At 39.5% G+C, this 16,248-nt stretch overlaps 1 protein-coding gene across 4 annotated transcripts in view; it reads left to right on the top strand.

The window, feature by feature from the left end:
• POC1B (POC1 centriolar protein B) overlaps positions 1 to 16,248 on the top strand; it is a 96,194-nt gene that overhangs the window by 9,617 nt on the left and 70,329 nt on the right. For all 4 annotated transcript variants that reach the window (XM_027593637.2, XM_027593638.2, XM_027593640.2 and 1 more), the window contains one exon: positions 14,347 to 14,518. In XM_027593637.2, coding sequence (XP_027449438.1) covers positions 14,347 to 14,518 — 172 coding nt within the window. The remainder of the gene's footprint in view (positions 1 to 14,346; positions 14,519 to 16,248) is intronic.

Here is a 16,248-nt window from a genome sequence, read left to right on the forward strand (position 1 = left end):
TCTGAGAGTTGTGAAAAGTTGTTGAGGGGTTTTAAGTAAGGGAATGGCATGATATGATTTATACCTCAAAAAGATCCTTGTGGCCACTATGTGGAGACTGGACTATTAGTAGAGAAATCAGTTAGAAGCTATTTTAGTAATAACAACAGGAGATGATGGTGGTCTTCAAACTAGCGTGGTGATCTGGGAAAGAGAGAAATGTGGGGGTTCTTAGCATAAAGATGGTATTTAAAGTTGTCAAAAATTCAGAAATAACAAGTAACACCAAGCAGTCCCTGAAATAGTAATTAGTAAAAGTTTATTGTGTGCATGCCATAAAGACAGTTTGCAAACTGGGAGTAACTCAAAACATGGAATGAGGCTCAGAGATATGTTATAAAGCAGCTTTTACTGTAAGAAAGCAGTGACTTTATTCTTTACACTGATTGTTTGTAATATTAGAATTGTCTTAAATGATAGGGTGTTGGTCAGCAGTTACCTTGGGAAACAGTTTTCTTATGATTTCCAGGGACATAAGCAAGAAATGACCCAGGTCAAGTTAGTTTTACAAAATAAGCTAAATTAATCTTTGTATGACTAAATAGGTTTTGTCTGCTCAGGGAATTTTCAAGGCTGGTCTCCATTTGTTTTTGATTTTAGCAAAGTCATGGGAATATTTGAGATCACCTGGGAAGAACATAGAACAATGAGGGCAAATGGCCCAAGACTGAGTCCTAAAGATCTCCAACCTCTAGACCAGAAGAAGAAATGGCAAAAGAATCTAAGAAGGGATAATCAGAAAGATAGGGAAAAAACCATGACAGTAGGGTATCATGAAAGCCAAGGTCCAGGGTGGGGTAGAATTGTTGAATTGAGAGGAGAAGATATTACATAGTCATTAGCAGGGGCACCTGGGTGGCTCAGTCGATCAAGTGTCTGACTCTTGATTTTGGCTCAGGTCATGCTCTCAGGGTCGTGAGATCGAGTCCCACATCAGGCTCCACGTCATTAGGAGAGTGGGGAGGGGACTATTGCAGAATTAAGCACTGCTGGACAGTATGGAAGATCCTTGTGAAATTAGTGGTTCTGATTTTACAGTGTTTCCAATCTGTTTGGGGGTGTGTCTAGCCCTTTTCGCTGGTACAGATATAGTCCCAGAAAAGGCAGAGTGATTGGGACTTGGCTGAGGAAATTTAAAGGAAGGAGGGAGGGTTAAGGGGTTGAATATATGTGTAAGAGAGGGATTATCAATTGGATAAGGAGAGAAATGAAGATTAGAAATCGGAGGGAGAAATGAAGAGAGCCTCTGCAGGTTGTCAGAGGATGATGGCTTTTGATTCATGATCTGGGAAATGTTCAGGTTCTGCCGATGACAAGATGTGGCTCCAGAATCAGACTGCAAACCAGGCCCAGCCAGGCTATAGAGCTTCAGCAAAGTCACTGAACTTTGGGGTGGGGCCACTGAATGAGTCGCTGAGGAAGCATGGAAGTAGAGGGCTTTGGAGAGTCTTGGTTATTCCCTTGGTCTGAAAGGCCCTTCACTTTTCACTCTGCTTGGCTGGCTCCTTCTTGTCCTTGATGCCTCTACTTAAAATGCTACTGATAACTTCATCTGAATTAAGTATTCTACCCCCACACAGAATTCTTATTATGACTCCCTGACTTATCTTTCATATCTGTTAGCACAGTTTAAAATATGTTTGCTTGTTGTTGACTTGTTTTCCTCCTCTTCATCTGAATGTAAGTAAGCTCCCCATTTAGAGATTTTGCCTATTTTGTTACTTAGGACTTTCCCTGCCCTTGCCACAATGCCTTATGTGTTGTAGGGGTGAGATATCTTTGGAATGAACTAATAATATCAGGAGTTGGAGAAGAAAACTGTGACCTGGGGTAGGTGAAATGTGAAAGAGAAAATGATTGTCACTTGAGAGGGTTTCAGGAAACTTGGGGTTCCCAAGCAAAGTCAAACATAAGTGGTTGTGAAGAAGGGACTTTCAGGGAGGAGGAGGTAAGTATAAGGGAGATCATCTAGTGGGTGTTCCTCTGGCTGAGAGGTAACTTTTGGAAAGGAGAGAAGGCATAGGTGTTAGGGTCAGCTAAGGGGACATTCAGAGCATTATGGGAGTGAGTACATGTGATTGATGACCAGAGGGGCTCAAGGCTTCAACTTCTGGTCATGACTGGAGGAAATAGAGCATAAAGTGTGGTAGATTTATACTTGATAACCTTTTAGAAGGTGTTGGGCTCTTGGGTTTCACAGGGTGGGTTGGGAAGGATCAGAGGACAGGGGAATGGGAAGAAACAGTAACCGGTGAAGTGTTTCCATCCCTTTTGAAGGTTCAGTGACTTTGCTGAAGCTCTATAGCCTGGCTGGGCCTGGTTTGCAGTCTGATTCTGGAGCCACATTTTTTCCATTAGGCTACCTTCCCAAAGGGCAGCACTCAAGTTTATTTAAACATTAGGAGAGTTTAAAAGTACTGTCACGTGGTTTGTAGAATCTGAGTTGCATTTTAGAAGTTTTGATTTAAATTTATATAATTTTAACATTGAAGTTGTCACTTCCCCCCCTTTTTTTCTTTCAAGGTTATCCTGTCATTGACTCAATCCCTATTTAGCCTTTGGGCTGTTTGTAGAATAAATGATGATGAACAAGTTTCGTTTCGTTTCATTTCTTTTCCTTTCCTTTCCTTTCCTCTTTCCTTTCCTTTCCTTTCCTTTCCTTTCCTTTCCTTTCCTTTCCTTTCCTTCCTCTTTTTTTCTTTTCTTTTTTCTTTTCTTTCAAATAGGACCAGAATGAAATTTGGAATTTTTAAGTTGTTTTCCTCATGGTGAAACCATAGTAAAAGTTTGCCATAAATATTTTTCCTATTATGGTTCTTGATGGCAACCTGTGTAGTAGCTTTGTTAAAGTTTCTCCTACTGTTCTAGTTCAAAAAATTACTCTGTAGTGCTAAAGTGATCTAGTATATGCACTGAGAGGCAGTAGCAGAGTGCCATATTTCTCTAGTTTTGATGGACATCAGACTTCCTTGGTCTCACCCCAGAGAATGCTTAATTTGCTGGAAATACACATTTAAAAAAATATTTTATTTATATATTTATTTTAAAGAGAGGGAGAGCGTACACGAGAGGGGGAGGGAGGGAACCTCAAGTAGACTGCACTGAGCACAGAGCCCACTTTGGGGCTCGATCTCACAACCCTGAGATCGTGACCTGAGCCAAAACCAAGAGTTGGACGCTTACTGACTGAGTCACCCAGGTGCCCCTGGAATTACACATTTTAAATAAGGTTCCTAGTGATTCTAATGGAGATAGTCCGTTATTGGTTAAATGCTCAGGCTTTGGAGTCTGATAGAATTGGGTTAAAAATGGACTCCCATTACTTTCTGCCTCCGTGACCTTGGGCAAATTACCTAACCTTGCTAAGCTTTATTTCTTTCCTCATCTGTACAAGGAGGTTAATTATATTTACCTGCCTCGTTGTGATGATTAAATAAAATAATGCTTATGAAGTCTTTAAAAGTGCTTGGCCCATAGTAACAACTCAGTAAAGGTGCATGTTGTTATAATTGTCCATCCTCATAGAGATAGGGAATTTGAATAAGTTAAATTAAGTTTCCCCAGATTGTCATTACTAAAGATTATTTTTATTTTTATTTTTATTTATTTATTTATTTTTTTAAAGATTTTATTTATTTATTCATGAGAGACAGAGAGAGAGAGAGAGAGAGAGAGGCAGAGGGAGAAGCAGGCTCCCAAGGAGCAGGGAGCCTGATGCGGGACTCGATCCCAGGACCCTGGGATCATGACCTGAGCCGAAGGCAGACGCTTAACCATCTGAGCCACCCAGGCGCCCACTAAAGATTATTTTTAAAGCACCCACAGCTCTTTTTAGACCATGTCTACACTAGTAAGATAATTACTTAGTGTCAGCGAGAAGGAAAACATGATTAAATAGTCCCTCATTCAGGGCAGAGGAATGTTCAGTTAGTGCCATCATTTATTTATATTATTACACAGTGCTTGGAGATCACAAACTAATTCTGAAAGTATTAGATAGGTATTAAAGTTTATCTAGTGAAGATTAGAATATTATCTTTTTATTGGGCCGCCTTCTCTTATCAGAGTTTATAGATATGTATGCTTGGGAATTATATTTTTTTTCTTTTCTTAAAAATAGTTATAGAAAACTCCTTCTTACAGATTTCCTTAGAAGATGTCCTTGTTTATTTTTCCTTGAAGAAGGCAGCCTGGAGTTTCTTTTGTGACCCAAAGACAAGCACGAACCTGGAAATGCAACAGAAAGTACAAAATCGTGGTGCCCTCAAACTAGAAATCTGAGTTTACTTCTGATAGTGAAGTACAAGTGGGACATAATCAGGGTCCAAAATATATAGAAGGAACTCTGAAATAGTTGAAAGATTCAAGAATTTCTATATGAAGGTGACCTGAATTATTGGGACTCTCTTGAATATGGGATGGAAAAGCCCAAGGGGGATATAATCCAAATGTATAAAGCTGTGAAAGATACTATATTGTGATCACAGACCTTTTTGTAAGTTTAAAAACATGCACTCTTTGACCCATTCATAATTCTTTAAGGAATTGATCCCAGTGATGTACTTGCACACATCATAAATGACACATGTACAGTACGGCATCATTTGTGAAAGGGCAAGACTGTACACAACCTAAATAGGGTAGACTGGTTAAATAAGTTAAGGTGTAGCTACACAATAGAATACTATGTGGCTATTAAAAAGAAGAAGGCATCCTTCCGTCTCCAATCAGGACAGGGTAATTGGTAACCAAAATTGCCCACCTGCCTGAAAACAACTGTAAAATGAGACAAAATATACAAGGCAACTGTATTCAGGCATTAAACAACAGAGAGTGCAAAGCTGTGATGACCCCTGCAAGGAGGGAAACACACAAGGTGAGCCCACGATCAGGTAGAGCCAAAGCAGTGACATCCTAGCTGAGTGGAGGCAGCAGAGATCAGAGTTCTAGAAGTGATTCTGGAAGGGAGTACTCTAAGAATGAGGGACACATATTAGAGAAGGTCACAGAGGCCAGTTTAAGGGGCTCTCACTAGCCAAATTTGGAATAGCATGAGAGTCAAAATAAATAATGATAGCTATGGATTATAATCTGAGTCCGTATTGATAAAATAAGCTAATGAATAAATAGAGAAATAGAGGAAAAGGGGAAGTTCTTCCTTGCAATAATAAATTAACAAATTATATATTAGTTCATTGTTAAATTAATATAATTTCTAATTAGTAAATTATGGAAAGAAGGATGGGTTAGAAAAGCATTCAGGATGCTAAAATTAGTTGTGATAGCTTATTGAGGAATAGGGTATTTATATAGTCCTAAAGTATCTCCCCACAAACAACTTACTGATTACAGAAGGGAACAATACTAAGTTTACCAGGCAAACTTAAACCAAGTGTCTGGGGCAGACAGATATCACATACACCCTAATATGAAAATGGTATAAAAAAACTTGTGGATCTCCTATCAAAAATAAGTATCCTGAATCTAATCCTGAGGAGCATCAGGAAAAAAATTGATGAACATCCCACAAAAATAACAGATCTGTAGTCTTTAAGAATATCAAGGTCAATAAAGAGAAAAAGTGACTTAGGAAATCTTCCCAGTTTATAGGAAACCAAAGACATTTAGCACTTAATACAGTACACATCCTTGGGTTACACCATGGGCTGGGGAAAATAGCTTTAATTGTCAAGGCCTATATATATATATAGAGGGTGGATAAGTATTAAGAATATATTAAATAGCATTTAATTTCCTGACTTTGTTAACTATACTATGATTTATGTCAATGGAATATCCTTGTTCTTAGGAAATGTGTACTGAAGTATTTGATAGTAAAGAGACATTATATTTCTAACTTTCTTTCAAATAGTTAAGATGAAATATGCATATGTAAGAGTGTTTGGAGAGAGAATATAAAGCAAATAGAATGTCAACAAAGACAAAAATCTAAGGTAGAAGATATAAGGGAGTTTCTTGTACCAACTTTGTAACTGTTATGTAAGCTTGAAATTATCAAAATAAAGTTTTATCAAAACTAGGGAGGAAAAGAATAAGACAGTTCTATGTGCTGAGAAAACATGACCTCCAATATATTATCCTAAGTGGGCTAGTGGAGAAGAAGATGCAGGAGCAAAATGCAGAATGTCAGGAGTAACATTTTACCATTTGTATAAAAAAGACATGTGAATAGACATGTATTTATTTAAGCATATAGGAGGGTATTCAAGCAGTGGCTAACATTGGTTGCCTCTAGGCAGGGGAACTGGGTGGCCAAGGTCTGGAAGGAGATTTTGGTAAATACCAATATCATGTACATATATTACCAATAGAAAAGATAATTCAACAACAAACTTGAAAATTGGAGGCAATACCATTTCTTTCTAGGATATAGTATTCTTGACAGAGCAAACCTCTAAATAACTTCAGTTTTGGGTAAATCAAGGAGTGAGAGATCTTGGGTTGACTAAAGTTATTGCTACTTAAGGTGACACAGTAACTTTTGGGCATTATGGAAAGCAAACATGTTCTCCATTAGTATGTTCCTTGTTACCTCCAGAGACTCAGCACTGACTTAGGTGAGCACGGACTTTGTTTTTTCTTTTGTCCTAATGAGGATTTCTTGAAACAGTGAATTATTGTTATAGAATATAAATGGTTTTTTAAATGAGTGGATTTACTAGTTAACCTTTTCTCTAAACTTCCTGCCTTTGACATTTTATCTCAAAATAGACCATTCAGATGACGAATGCTACAAGCTTTGACATTTTAAATTATGTGGTAATGTTTATATAAGGTGTGGCTCAGTAGAAATGTATGAAAGCAAATTCCACGTTGACACTATACAACATTGATATTGATAGTCAAATACCTTTTATTATCATGGTATGAGAGTTTGGTGGGATCAGATTAAGGAAGTAAGGACGAAGAATTTGGGAGAAATATGGAGTGTACCGTTGAGCCACACAGTGTTACCTGGGACATCTCTGCTTCTGGTATTTCATAATTAATAGGCCTCTGAAGTGCCATCTTGCCCGGAGGTTAGGTTGTCGTTGTCCTATGAACCACTTGTTCATTCTGCTCTCTCACTTCTCTTCACTGGACCTCACATGAGAACAACAAGCATTGCTTTATGTGGGCATGTAGCCATCGACTCTAATTTTATAATTTTTGAGCATCCACTCTGGTTGAGATGCTCTTTTCCTTTTCTGACGAAATATGTGAAGGCTCAAGGCCTGCCCTGTGTCTCCTTCCCAGTTAAGCTTCTTAGTCTTATCCCTCTGACCTGCCCTCACCCCATTAATTGTGGCATCACCATGATCATCCTATAATACCATCTTTTCCTGGTCTCCTTAGCATACATATTGAGTGTTAGGGACCCTGTAAACCTTCAGTGAGTTAAGGAATCAATTGCAGGGGCGCCTGGGCGGCTCAGCCGTTTAAGTATCTGCCTTTGGCTCAGGTCGTGATCCCAGGGTCCTGGGATCGAGCCCGTGTCGGGCTCCCTGCTGAGCAGGGAGCCTGCTTCTCCCTCTCCCTCTGCCTGCCGCTTCCCCTGCTTGTGCTCTCTCTCTCTCTTTCTCTCTTTCATACAAATAAATAAAATCTTAAAAAAAAATCGATTGTGTACATTAACTCTTTGCACTGCCTCCCTCCCATTTTCTCGTTAACCCACACCACTCCAGCTCTGATCCCGCCACTTCACTGACACAGTTCTTATTGCCAAACCAATAGTTGGTCCTCGGGCCCAGGAGCAGTTCTGAAGGCATATGACCTATATAGTCATTTAGGTCTCACACCTGGTTTAATGTCCTGCTATCGCTGTCTTAAAATTCTTTTTTTTCTTTTTTTAAGATTTTATTTATTTGACAGAGAGAGACACAGCGAGAGAGGGAACACAAGCAGGGAGAGTGGGAGAGGGAGAAGCAGGGTTCCTGCCGAGCAGGAGCCCAATGCGGGGCTCGATCCCAGGACCCTGGGATCATGACCTGAGCTGAAGGCAGACACTTAATGACTGAGCCACCCAGGCGCCCCTCGCTGTCTTAAAATTCTTAACAGTTTTTCTACAAGGGCCTCCACATTTACATTTTATACTGGGCCCCACAAATTATGTAGCTGGTCCTTTTCAGGCCTAACATTACTAAATCTCTTTAAAGCGTTGGATACAGCTCGTCACCCTCTTGGAATACTTCTTGAGTTCCTGGACAGCAAAATCTGCTTGTCCCCTCCTATTTTATTTATGGCTCCTTCCTTTGCTCTTCCTTCTCTCAAGGTTAGGTATCTTCACCCTATTCTTCATCTAGTCTCACTTCCCGGGTGATCCTATCCAATGTCCTTGCACTAGACTGCTGCTGTGGCTAACAGTACCAAAAACAATAGTAATAAGAGGTACCTTTGAGTGTTTTCTGTGTGCCAGCCATGAATTACAAGTATCATTTCTCTTAATACTTTAAACACCTCATTTGCAGATGGAGTGTCCCGGCTGAGTAACTTGCCCAGGGACACATAGCTGGTAAGTGATAAACTCAGGGAGTCTAATTCTATAGTTTGCTCTTTTAACCATTACAATGGACAGTTGAAATCTCTCCCTGAGCTCTAGGTGAGTATACCTCTCCCACTACTTGACATTTCCACTTGTATGTCTAATGGGCATCTCCAACTTACTGTGTCCTGAAAAAGAAGTCTCGATTCCCGCACCACCAACTTCCTTTTCTTCTGGTTTTTCTGATTTTATTAGATGGCCCTAAGATTCATCTGGGTGTCCAGTCCAAAAGCCTGGCACCTTTGCTGCTGCTTTTTCTCTTCCTTACATTGAATCCTGTTGCAAGCTGCACAGGCTCTACCTTTAAATATATCTTTTGGGGCTGGGGGAGGGCTGAGGGAGAGGAGAGAGAGAATCTTAAGCAGGCTCCACACCCAGCACAGAGCCCAGTAAAGGGATCAGTCTCACGACCCTAAAGTTATGACCTGAGCCAAAATCACAAGTTGAACCCTTAACCGACTGAGCCACCCGGGTGCCCCTACCTTTAAATATATCTTAATTTTGACTCCTCCCACTTCCATGGCCTCCAGTTTAGTCTAAACCACCACCTTCTTCAGTTCTGTCTCCGTGCCCCCTGTATATTCTGCACAGAGCACTCAGTGATATTTTAAATTTTTTTCTAAATGTTTTATTGAAATATAAGATACGTAACCAAATTGGACAACTTGATAAATTTTCACAATGTGACATGCCCATTTAACCAACACCCAGAACCAGTACCCCCAGTCCCCCTTGTGCTCCCTTGCAGCCACTGCCCTCCCTTCTTGCCCCCCAATAATCTGTATACTGATTTCTAACTCCACTGATGAGTTTTACTACTCCTTGAACTTCGTATAAATGAAACTTCATTACCCAGGAGGTACACAGTATGAATACACGACAGTTTATGTATCCATCTTTGATGGATAGTTGGGTTTCTAGTTTTGGTCCATTTTGGATCATATTGCCACAGACATTATTATTATGTGCCTTTTGCTAAACATACATAAGAGTTTCTGTCAGGGATATACCTAGGAGTGGAACTGCTGAGTCAAACGGTAAGTGTATATTCGGCTTCAGCAGATACATCAAAACAGTTTTCCAAAATGGTTATGACCCTCAGCATTATATGAGAGGTCCAGGTGTTCCACATCCTCATCCAGGTTTGGTATTATATATCTTTTTCATTGTAGACATTCGGACGAGTGTGTAGTGCTGTCTCATTCATTGCATTTGCATTTGCTGAGCGACCATTTCATACGTTTGTTGACCATTTGTATAGCTTCCTTTATGAAGTACCTATTTAGGCCTTTTACCTATTTTCTTGCCCTTTCTTACTGATTTGTAGGGTTCTTTACAGATTCTGGGTTCAGTGTGGGATGTATGTATTGTAAATATCTTCTTCCACTCTGTGGCTTGCCTTTTCACTCACTTGGTAGTCGTTTGCAATGAACACAGTTTCTTAATTTTGGTGTAGTACAAATTATTGCTTTTCCTTTAGTAACTTTAGTAATTTAATCATTTTCATGTCCTGTTTATTGCCTACTCATTGGTCATGAAGGTATTCTCCTATGTTCTAGTCTAAATGTGTTGTTTTACCTATTACATTTTTAGATCTATACATGGAATTATTTTTCTGTTTAGTATAAAATGTAAAAGTCAAGATACATTCTTCCCCCTTATGAATATCCAGGTGACCCAACATCATTTTTTTGTAAAGACCATCCTTTTCTTACTGTAAGAGTGGTAATTTTCTTAACTCAGATCATGAGACTCCCCCCCCCTTGCTCAAAATCCTTCAAAGGTTTCCCACTGCACTTAGCATGAAATAGACACATCTTACCATGGCTCTTTGCCTGGAATCTGCTTTCTTCTTGGCTTTCACCCCACTGTTCTCATTTTCTCCTCTCCACTGTGGACATGCTGGTCTCCTTGCTGTTCCTCAGTCTTTCAAATACATTATTGACTTGGGCGGTCATGCGTGCGGTTTGTTCTGCCCAGAGAGCATTCTTCCTCCACATGTCAGCCCAAATCAATCCTCATTGCACCAAGTCTATGTGCAAATGCCCTTTCCAGGGGCACCTGGGTGGCTCAGTCGGTTAAGCGTTGGACTCTTGGTTTCAGCTCATGTTGTGATCTCAGGGTCCATGCTCAGTGTGGAGTCTGCTTCAGATTTTTTTCTCCCTTTCCCTCTGCCCTTCCCCACTCATGCGTACTCTCTCCCATATAAATAAATAAAATATTTTTTAAAAAAGCCCTTTCCTCAGGAAGGATCACTAGCCACCCACATAACACTAAGAATGAAGAATATATGAAAAATCCTCTGAACACATATGATATTATTAATGAACTGTTTCACGGTGACGTCAGTGCCTACCAGGCGGCCTCTCCGTTCTGTTGTTGGGTTCATCAGATCTCACTATGTTTGGAAGTAGGACTGATCGTCATCTTTGTGACGGCCAGCAGCTCTTTTAAGCCAGTGTAACTGTTCTCTCTTCATTGTTTTTAGCTTTTGAATTTGAAGAAGTACTTTTGAAGACTTCCCTTTTAAGAACTATGAAAAAGTTTTGCTACAAAAACCTTCACTACTGTGTGCTTAAATGAATGTTAATTTCTGAGGTTTGGAATTTTGTGGATTTGTCCCCTATTTTTCTTTTCTTTCCTCCTTTCTTTCTTTGATGTTATTTGCTGTACGTGCTGCACATCCAGATTGTGTGTCAGAAGGACATGGATTATTTTTATGCTTTCTTAGTTATGACTGTTATCAGAGTGCCAGGCTGTCATTGCTTGCTCTCCTGAAATCAACTACTTCTAATTTCCAGTTAAATCATTTTCAGTTTTTTCTGTTGTCTTTCTAGCCATTGCAGTCATTTGGAATAAAAATTCAATTTCAGTGAAAAAATTGGGCTAAAGACCTAAATGTGAGACCTGAAATCATAAAACTGTTAAAAGAAAACATCGGCAGTAGTCTCTTTGACATCAACTTTAGCAACATTTTTCTAGAATCTGTCTCCTCAGGCAAGGAAAACAAAAGCAAAAATAAACTATTGGGACTACACCAAAATAAAAAGCTCTTGCACAGTGAAGGAAACCACCAACAAAACAAAAAGACAACCTAGTGAATGGGAGAAGATATTTGCAAATGATATATCTGATAAGGGATTAATATCCAAAATATAGAAAAAAACTTATGCAATTCAACACCCCAAAAACAAATAATCTGATTAAAAGATGGGAGGAGGAGCTGAATAGACATTTTTTCCAAAGAAAACATACAGATGGCCAACAGACATATGGAAAGATGCTCAACATCACTAATTACGAGGGAAATACAAATCAAAACCACAACGAGATATCCCCTTAAGCCTCTCAGAATGGCTAGAATCAGGAAGACAAGAAATAAGTGTTGGCGAGGATGTGAAGAAGAACCTCATGCACTCTTGATGGGATCATAAATTTTGCAGCTATTATGAAAAACTGGAGATTCCTCAAAAAATTAGAAATATATGATCCAGTAATTCCATTACTAGGTATTTACCCAAAGAAAATAAAAATACCAATTTAAGATGATACATACACCCCTATGTGTACTGCAGCATTATTTACAATAGCTAAGATATGGAAACAACCCAAGTGTCCATTGATGAGCAGATAAAGATGTAGTACGTACGTGTACGCGCACGCGCGTGTGCACGCACGTGCGCACACACACACACACATACACACTGGAATATTACTAAGCCGTATAAAAAGAATGAAATCTTGCCATTTGTGACTACATGGATGGACCTCAAAGGTATTATGCTAAGTGAAATAAATCAGATAAAGACAAATATCATATGATTTCACTTACACACGGAATCTAAAAAACAAAACGAATGAACAAACAAAAAAAGAAACAGACCGATAAATACAAAGAACATAGTGTGCTTGCCAGTGGGGGAGTGGGCACAGTAGATAAAGAGGAGTGGGAGGTACAAAAAATAGAATGAATAATTTGTAAAAGTCCTCTGAATGTGTATGATATTAATGAACTGTCTCCTCTATGATGCTGTGGTTCCTTGAGGCAAGGGATTGTGTCTTCTTTTTGTAGATCTTATTTGCAGCATAATACTTGAGAACTCGAATAGGGTCCTAAGTATAATGCATGTGATAATTCATTGTTTTCCCTATTTTGTCTACATTAGCTCCAGATAATTCAGACTTTAATATAAATATTTAATAATCTTATACATTGTGGTGGAACATCAACTTTTTGTATTTTTTAAAAAGGGGGTAGTATACAGCATTATAGCCTGAAACTTTAAAATTCACTTTAGCTATTTTACATGGAAACAATGCATAGCCTAAGTCCAGGTGAATTTTATCTATGGCTAAAGAAATTAGAAGGTTTTCAGTGACTTTATATTCTCTTCTAACAATAATACTAATTGTATTTCAAGTTTATAAAGTTGCATTTTTTTCTAAGAATTCTGCAATCTAGACAGTGATTCTTATTGACCTGGTTCCTATTATTGGGGTAATTTGGGGGCTGCATGCATATATAAAATTTGATTTGGGGGCAAGAGTTAGATTGATCTTTCATTTGTTTATTTGTTCATTTGTTGTCTGAGACATTTATGTCCACCATTGGTTGCATTTGTTTTTATTTCCTTAAAGCCTTAAGCTATTGTTTGACATATACAATTCTTTTATTAATTGTAGAATGTCAGAGCAGGAAGAGACTTTCAAGATCACCTTATCCAGCAATAAAAGATATCACTGGGTCAGTTAACCGAACTGGAAAACTTGGTAGATTAAAGTATTGTCAATAATCAACTTCCTGAAGTTGATGGTACTATGGGCACATAAGAGAGTATCCTTATTCTTAGAAAAACACAATGAAGGGCGCCTGGGTGGCTCAGTTGGTTAAGCGACTGCCTTTGGCTCAGGTCATGATCCTGGAGTCCCAGGATCGAGTCCCTCATCGGGCTTCCAGCTCGGCAGGGAGTCTGCTTCTCCCTCTGACCCTCTACCCTCTTGTGCTCTCTCTCACTCTTTCTCTCTCTCTCAAATAAATAAATAAAATCTTAAAAAAAAAACACAATGAAGTATTTAGGAATAAAGGTGCTATGATGGTGTATTTACTTCCAAATGGTTCGGGGAAAGAAAAATGTGTGTGTGTATGTGTGTGAGAGAGAGAGAGAGCGAGAAAGAGAGAGCTCACTCGCTCACTTGCATATGGAGAGGAGTGAGCACAAGTGAGCATAAGAGTCAATTACAAACCAAATGGGGCACAACATTAACATCAGGTAGATCTGGCAAAGGGTATATTAATCTTCTTTATACTCTTCTTATGTTTCCTCTTAAGTGTGAAATTCTCTTCACTTAAACAGTTTTAAAAAATCATCTCATCCAGCCCTCAGGAAAAGCATTTGGTCTTTGTGACCCAGAGGTTAAGTAACTTTCCCAGTCACCCTGAGAGTTAGAGCCAAAACTTCTTCTAGTCCTGTGGACTGTGTTACGCTGTGCTGCCGCCTTCTAGTAAATTGTCATCGAGCTCCGGCCAGATGCAGGGGCCAGTAATCCTGACTTGGTGGTTGCATAGGACGCAGCCAAACTTGCACATTAATGATGGAGCTTTGGGTTGCTTTTTTAAAATATTTTTTCCATTACCTGGTCAGCCTTGCAACCTCCAACCCCTCTGTTACCTGGACCTCTTGTTAATAGATAGGCTGCCCATTGTAATGAGACATGCCTACATTTGCATTTTAACACTCAGTGGTTTTTCTTCCCTTTCCTGATAGCTACTGCTTCTTGGGACACATTTCTCATGCTGTGGAATTGCAAGCCACAAGCCAGGGCTTTCAGATATGTGGGTCACAAGGATGTTGTCACCAGCCTGCGGTTTTCCCCACTTGGAAACTTGTTGGCATCTGCTTCACGGGACAGAACTGTTAGACTCTGGATTCCTGACAAGTAAGAGAAACAAAGAAATACCTGATATGCTCTGGATGTAGGAATGTGAAAGAAAATGAGCCTGGCTGTTCCTTCTGTACTCGGGAATGCCTGAACTCCTGGTTGCCTGCACTGCCCTTAGTCTGAGTCACATGCAGGACGTGTTGCTCTTGTCATGAAGTTAGCAAACTATTTCCTACCCTTTTTTCCTCATCTTTAACTCATAATTATCTCTTCCATTTGAAACCTATTTCTAACCATGGAAATATGCTTAGGGTTTTTTTTTTTTTTTTTTTTTTGGCAGGGGGATGGTTATCAATCCCTTTATAAATCTGTTGTGAACTTCAGATTGTCTCCCCAGAGAGATACACATTGACATGTATAACTGAAATTTTATCATTTATTAACCTACTATCACCCATCTGTGGATCTTTTGGGGGCCTTTGGGTATCTATTAATCCCTGAGCCAGAACTATTCTTTGGTGCACATCATTCATTATTGGGCTCCGGACTTTTCTGGCTAAAGAAAGTTTCTGACAAATGTATAAATCATTGCATTCCTATCCTGTTGTAACAAATCTCTCTATAAGAGGCTTTTTAAATCCTAGCTGATAGCTTATCTATTTTAAGCAATTATTGAGCCATGATTTTTTTTTTAAAGATTTTTTTTAATTTATTTGCTAGAGGGAGAGAGAGTGAGTACAAGCAGAGGGAGTGGCAGGCAGAGGGAAGCCATGATTTTTTAAAAAGCTTTTGAACTTTTTTTTTTTGAACTCTTAATTATGTGTTTTCAAACACACATGAAAACAGAATGAACAGCACAACGACCTCTCCCCCATTCCCCTCCGCCACTTCCAGCAGCTATCTTTATAGCAGTTATCAGTGGCTCCATCCATGCCCTTCCTCCTTTTTTTTTAAGCTAGAGTATTTTTAGAACAAATCCCACACATCATATCATTTCTCCCCACAAATACCTCAGAGAATAAGAATCTGAGCATTTGCCTTGGCTCTATTGTGGCAGGACTTGATTCGTGGTACGTGACTGAACAGTGTCAGGCACCCCCACGTGGACGTTCACAGGGCATTTTCCTGCCAGGAGGCACTTCTGTTTTCTGCCACCACCCAAGGGAAACTCCAGGCTGAGAAGTCTGAACATCACCCTGATGGTAGTGAAAACTACTGAAGAGAAGCGACATGTTCTCATGACACTCCGGGTGGCAACGTACAGGGGAGCTGCGAGGGAGGGAGACTGGTTTGGGGTCCAAAAGGGAAAGTGTTTTCTAAAATCCTTAACTTTGAGGATTTAGAGCTAGTGGTTCTAATGTCTTCAGCGCAACAAGCTTCCGTCTGCCCTTACAAATTCAAGGAACTCTCAGTGACTAAACTATATACAAGGGTAGAGACGCCAAAAGCACACTAATTTGTGTGTATTATTTAAATTAATTAAAATCATTAATTTGTATGGGCTAATCTAAGTGCCACAGTCAGGCTTGAGTAGATGTCTCTGGTTCCTCTTTCTAAATCATAGCATCGTGGGGCCAGGGCAATCATGGGTCATAGTAGTGGGATGGAGACTGATAAATCAGTTATTGCTGCGTAACCATCCTCAAAATTTAACTTAGTATGTTAACTGTCCTTTCCCATAATTGTGTGGGTTATCTGGATGGTTCTTCTGCCCCATTTGATGTTGGCTGTTACTCAGCTTCACTAAGCTGGCAAGTCCAGCACCTCAGTCACACCTGTGGCCTGGT

Source organism: Zalophus californianus, chromosome 9, assembly GCF_009762305.2.
Source record: "Zalophus californianus isolate mZalCal1 chromosome 9, mZalCal1.pri.v2, whole genome shotgun sequence".
In the NCBI taxonomy this organism is placed as follows: Eukaryota; Metazoa; Chordata; class Mammalia; order Carnivora; family Otariidae; genus Zalophus; species Zalophus californianus.